This window comes from Myodes glareolus, chromosome 7 (genome assembly GCF_982192425.1).
Source record: "Myodes glareolus chromosome 7, mMyoGla1.1, whole genome shotgun sequence".
Classification (NCBI taxonomy): Eukaryota; Metazoa; Chordata; class Mammalia; order Rodentia; family Cricetidae; genus Myodes; species Myodes glareolus.
The window spans coordinates 15544881-15551123 of NC_142032.1; the positions used below are offsets into that span (position 1 = coordinate 15544881).

General features: G+C 48.2%; 1 protein-coding gene across 4 annotated transcripts in view; it reads right to left on the reverse strand.

Moving 5' to 3' along the window:
* Positions 1-6243, reverse strand: part of Sufu (SUFU negative regulator of hedgehog signaling) — a 93465-nt gene extending 87222 nt beyond the window's left edge. For 2 of the 4 annotated variants that reach the window (XM_085694040.2, XM_085694039.2), the window contains exons 1-2: positions 5865-6187; positions 1309-1443 (exon numbers count right to left, since the gene is read on the reverse strand). In XM_085694040.2, the coding sequence (XP_085550166.1) occupies positions 1309-1443; positions 5865-6046 (317 nt within the window). In that variant the 5' untranslated portion in view covers positions 6047-6187. Of the gene's footprint in view, positions 1-1308; positions 1444-5864 lie in introns of all 4 variants that reach the window. The other 2 variants (XM_085694042.2, XM_085694043.2) reach the window with 2 other exon arrangements.

A 6243-nucleotide genomic window follows, 5' to 3' on the forward strand; every position in this document is an offset into this window, starting at 1 on the left:
AAGTCATAAGACTCCACCTGTCCTGACAGGTCCTGGTCACCTCCAGAGACCGACTCTGGAGATGGTGGTGTGTTAATGAAGATGATCATAACCCCCGTCTGCTGTAGTCCTAAATTTCTCATGTTGCTCTGTTAAATACTTTCACATGGTGAGTTCCAGGCATGTTGGGGCTACATAGTAAGAACTTGTCTCAAAAGAACCCAGACTATAGACTATCTGAACTGAAGATGAAGTTCCATGATGCAGCACTTGGCTACTATGCCCGAGGACCCGGGTTTGATCCTGAAGGAGTCTGATTGAGGACCCAGACTATCAACATCTAAATCCTGGCTCCAAATCAATCACCCAGTCATTCAATCGATCCTGGTCATCACACTGCTGAGAAATAATATTAAGTCATAGAAGCTCTTCATGTTTCTATTCCCTCGCTCCTAAGTGGGGCACATGTTATCATCTACCAGCTTCACAGTTTTAGGCTGAAAACTAAACTCATTAGTGACACATGTATAGAATAACTAAAAGAGTACCCAGTGTATAATCAGTGATTTAAAAAATGTTGTTAGCTTTTATAATTATTCTCATTGTAATTTTGGAAGATTAAATACTAAGTTAACTACATTTTGCTTGATATCATGTTTTGGAATTAAAACATATACTAGGTGATTATAAAAAGAAATCAAGGAGAAGAGTAAGAAAAATTTTTAATTATTCTATTATTTAGAGTATGGGTATTCTGGCTGCACGTATGTCTATACACCAGTTATGTGTCTACTGCCTGCAGAGGCCAGAGGACAACACTGATTCTGCTAGAAATGGAGTTATAGACAGTGTAAGCTGCCACGTGGGTGCCAGGAATTGAACCTGGGTCCTCTAGAAGAGCAGTCAGTGCTCTTAACCACTTGAGCCACGGCTGAGCCATCTCTGCAAGCTCAAAAAGGGTAAGATTTTAAAAGACAGAGGGCAGAGAACAGAAGCAGATCAGTGCTAACAATGAAGTAGACAGGGCAGGCAAGATGAATGCAAGTTTGGCCGCACACATCTGCAAACCCTGTCACTCAGGAGGCTGACACGGGAGGATAGAGAGGTTCAAGACCAACCTAAGCAATTCTACAAGCAGCCCTTCGATCACCAGTTCAAGACCAGCTTAAACTACATAGCAAGTTCCAAGCTGACCAGCACAAGCAGAAGACAGAAGCAGAGAGAGGACACTGAAAAGTGTCACCCTCACAAAACCAACATCATCACACATGTCCAATAAAACCTCAGAAACAGACTTAGGGTCAAGGAAAGACAGTGGCATACACTCACTCATGAACTCTGCTGTCACCATAGAGATCACTTAGGCCAAAGCTGATGTAGTGCCAGTGCTCAGGAATGTTGGCAGAAGGACTCCCCATATTCCTGTACATGCTAACATAATCCAATGGGTCTGGACCACCCAACCTGCAAAAGACAAAACACAAGGTGTCAATTTAAACCTGGAAACCAGAATATATCAAGTAAGAGGCTCTGCTCTACAAACCCGAATCCCCATCCTAGAGGGACCTAAAACAAAAGATAACTAAAGCAGGGCAAAAATCTCTTTAGCAATGGGCCAAGGAAAAGCATTGAGGCTATGTGATCCCACACGGTCAAGAAACTCCCTCCTCTTCCCTCCAATAGACAGGGCCTCTTTTAGAAATGAAGCAGACTTGCTGGTTGCACATTTTGCTTTCTCCTGTTTCAAGTTGCTGACTCCAAATGGAGTCTTCTATGGTGCCTGACAGCATGCCAGGCTTCAAGAGATGCATCAATGGCTTCTGTTGAATGACTATCCAGAGTATGACCAATGGACATCATTCCTGCAGTACAGGTTTCATTCTATACCTGTCTCTTAGACAGCTAGTTCCTGAAAGCCTATACTGTGCCTTCTAATATCGTTTCTTCTAAATACACACAAAGCCTCTGGTCTGCACAGACCCTGGCCTGAACACCACAGGTCAAAACTTAGTCACTGCAAGCTACAAAGTCCAAGCATCAGCTAGCCCAGCTCTGCACAGAGCACTACACCACGACCCAGACCAAACCCTGTCAGCACATGCATTCTAAAGAGCATCCCAGGAGGAATCTGTCTCAAAGGGAGAGCTGGGACATTTCACAACTTGAAGCTTGTAAGGATCACACTAAGTCTCCCCATAAATCCAACAGAGAAGCAGTTGAGGAAGAGATTCAATCATTACCTCACTGGAGATTTAACTCAATAAAAGTTCTTTTAGCAATTAGTGCCTAGGCAAAAGAAAGCAGACAACAGATAAGAGTACTTTTCTTCAGAGTGGACAGGAAAACAGACTTGAAAAGCACACTAAATGGAAACCATCAGCAGAAGAGAGTGTGCACTGAGCCCATGAACCCCACAGTTGAGCTGCCTCACATGGACTGTTCCACAGACTGTAGACACCTTGCCTGGCCTGGGACATGGACAGCAGTGCACATTGCAAGTGAGCTAAATTACTGAGGGAACGCTAACAACCAAACAGAAGACATGGTACAGGAGATCCCAGCAAGTGTGCCAGGACCATGCAATTCAAACCCTATCTTAAAACCAGTAAGTCTGGTTTCATCCTCTTTGCCAGGATGTTATTAGCCTTTGCAGAAATCTTTATTCTCTGGGGGGGAAAAACTAAGTTACTTATAGAATTTACAAGAAAGAAAGTCACTCTAAACAGCTTAACTCTCACCTGAGTGATTCAGGTAAGGGGACAAGTCTCTATGTCTGCTTTTTGTTTGTTTTCCTTTCTTTTAAATTTTTTTTTTTTTTTTAGGATTTCTCTGTGTAGCCCTAGCTGTCCTAGAACTCACTTTGTAGATCATCAGGCTGGCCTCGAACTCACAAAGACCCACCTGCCTCTGCCTCCCAAGTGTAGGGATTAACGGCATGTGCTCCACCACCTGGCCTCTGTCTGTCTTTAACTGTGATTTCACCAAATCATTTGACTTAAACCCATAATCAGTTGAATTTAGAAACATTTTGGGGAAGGATAGAGGACCCCATTATGGCTGCAGAATCCTAAAAAAGACAGGCTCCTTATTCTCTCCAACTTCCTACTGGAAATCCCAAGAGTCTTTGTTGCAGCCTAGGTCTGTCCAGCAACAAGTAGTGATACTGTGTTGGCTGCCCTGCTCCACCTGCCAGCATGTTGTAGCTCCTTCAGACAGACTCCCAGAAGAGGTCACATCAAATAGAGGCCTTAAGAGGAGTCAGGGAGCCTGGTGGTGGCGGCGTACACCTTTAATCCCAGCACTTGGGAGGCAGAATCAGGCAGATGTTTGTGAGTTTGAGGACAGCATGGTCTACAAGAGCTAGTTCCAGGACAGCTAGGACTGTTACACTGGGAAACGCTGTCTCGAAAAACAAACAAACAAAAAGATTCAAACAGCCTAATAACCAAGCTCAGAGAGTGCTGGTCTATCACTCACACTCAGATGAGTGCTCGTCTATCACTCACACTCAGATGAGTGCTGGTCTATCACTCACACTCAGAGAGTGCTGGTCTATCACTCACACTCAGATGAAGGTTGAAAATCGTGTTTTATATTTAGAAAAAGATGTGATCTAACGGCCTACAGCATCCCTGACCTTAATTCTCAACCCCTGACTTCTCTATAGGACTTCTCTGCAGGACTAGAGTGGACCCAGGGCACCAGACTCTACCTCCCCGCTTTGATCCTTGCCTTGCTTATGAAAGTCTCAACTTTTAGCTGGAGAACCCCTGCCAGCCAGGGTCCACTAGCTAAAAAGCCACCCCTCAAACCCAAGAGATCCCATAGCCAAATCCAAGCAGTTTAGCCAGCCCTCCTGCTGTGAGAACTGAAGGGTTATAACAGGCTTCTTAGGTATCTCAATTCTGCAAACCTCTGAGTCTCAGGAAAAAAAAAGACCCTAAGCTCTCTCCTCTTAGATTCCTGCGTCTAGGTGGTATTTCTTATTTCACAAAATGCTGTCCATGCCTTCTCGATTGTTATCACATGCTGGTCTACCTCTGAGGATCCAGTCTCATACATGCTTGCAGTAGAAAGAAAAATGCTGTAACTACTCTTGGTCCTGTGTATAATGTTTCCATACCTTTACCACACAACTCTCTGGATAGCCAGGGAGGTACATAGAATCAGTGCCCCTGTTCTTCGCAGGGTCTTCCCCTCACTCTTAAACAAGATCACAGCAAACATCCCAGAAAGGTCAGCCTCCTTTCTCTCCTAATATGGGACAAGTTCACAACATAGTTAAATATAAACGGGCAATTAAAATGACTGATTAAGTTAGCACCGCTAACTTAGTGGTGCCTGCCTTCAATTCCAGCACTCTGGAGGCAGAGGCTGGGGACTCTCTTTGAGTCCCAGGCCACAGTGAGTTCCAGGACAGCCAGAGCTACACAGTGAGACCCTGTCTCAAAACAACAACAAGAAAGGTTAGCAAGAACTCTTTTCCATTCAGAAGCACTCTTGACTGCTTTTCCGTCTGGAAGTGTCCCCGCCACAGATGCACTGCCACCACACCTCCTGGCTACCAGGCCAAAGGCTGGTCCCCAAGCCCTTCCAGGCTGTCAGCTTTCTTTATATCATCCTCCCACTGCCATGGGGAGTTAGCCTCGGCCCTGTGCAGCCTAACTGCCTTCTCTAGGAGTAACAAGATGTCACGCAGGAAAAAGACCCAGCCTTAAAAGGGGTGTAAGCAGCAAAGACAGCCACTTCTCCCTTCAGGTCACCTTTTGCCAATTACTCCCCCTCCCCAAGCAGCTGCCAGGATCCACGGAAAGGGATCATCTACAGTGAGCTCCTGCATGGACGTGGTCATCTCTTAGTCTAATTTTGGTTCAGAAAGACCATGAGAACTCATCCTCATCACACCTGTTTTGTCTGAAGGCTGACTAAAGAAACGGGTTGCGAACAAAAATGGGAAATCAGAAAGGGTCATTTCTACCCCCAAGGAAAGACCATTTGGAAACTGAGCCCTTACTGAGCATCCTTAAAGTTATCCTGGGCGTCCCAGAGAAACTTCGGCTGAAATACCGAAGACATGACAGGAAGCGCTTCTTCAGGCTGCATCACTGCCTCGGGTCTCCACCATGCACCTCCCAACGTAAGTGGCAAGCTATGATCCCCTTCAAGCCCCGAGCGAAGAAAGCAAGGCTCTCCCTGAGCCTGGTCTTAACTAACGTCCTAAAGCAAAAGCAGCTGCAACGCCAGAAGCAAGCTCTGCAGAGAGAACTGTGCAGAGTAAGCAAAAAGTTTTATCTGGAAGAGTTACTCTGTCAAACTTCAAGAGCAACAGCTTCGCACTGAATGACAGAAGCTCCTGCGCTCAGGAAGGTCCGGAAAGAAGGTCATCTTCTCAACCCTTCACTCATCGAAAGCACAATGCCCTCATCTTGCTCCCTCCTAGCCCACAGGGGCGTCCTGGTCCCCAGACCGCCCTAGACTACGCGGTCTCGTGCCCTCCAAAGCCCTCGCAAATGTTCTCCAGGCCCCGCCTCACCTCCCCCATTCCACTCTAGCCGCCCCCTGGCTTCCCCGAGCCCACTAATGACCCACTACGGGCGCCCCCTCCTTTCTCCACGTTTACAGTTCCCTCTCACACGTCCCCCCCCCTCCGCTCCTGCATACACCCCCAGTTCTCCCAATCCCGGTTAACCCCTCACTACTCTAGGGATCCGTTAACCCTTTGTCCCCATTTCCAACTTCTGTCTTAACTCCTTCCCCAGCATCAGGAAGCTCTTAGTTCCCAAGTACTTTAACTGTTTTCTTCCTCCCGCTCCAGTAAATTACTTCGTCCCCGGGGCTCGAAGCTTTCCCGGCTGGCCCCCGTCCTCCCGAGGCCCAGAGCGTACCAGTACTTGACGATAGCGGTGACCTGGAGCGGGTTCGGCTGGTCGGGGTAAAGGCGGCGGCACTCTCCGTAGATGGCGTGCAGTCCCGGGGGAAAGAGGGAGGCAAAGGCCGGAGGGGCACTAGGGCCAGGGGCCGGGGGCGCGGCGGGGCCGGGGGCGACGGTAGGCCGCAGCTCCGCCATCGGGGCGCGTAGGGCGCGCGGGGAACCGGGGAGGGTAGAGGAGGGAAAGCGCCCCGATGGACCAGGGGACCCACTGTGGATGTGACTCCCCGAGGCGATGGGGGCTACGGCGAGGTCTAACTCCGCGCCTGCGCACGGTGCTTCGTCCGCCCAAGCCCTAGCCTTCGCGAAGTCGGCCAGAGGGTGCTGAGGGACCG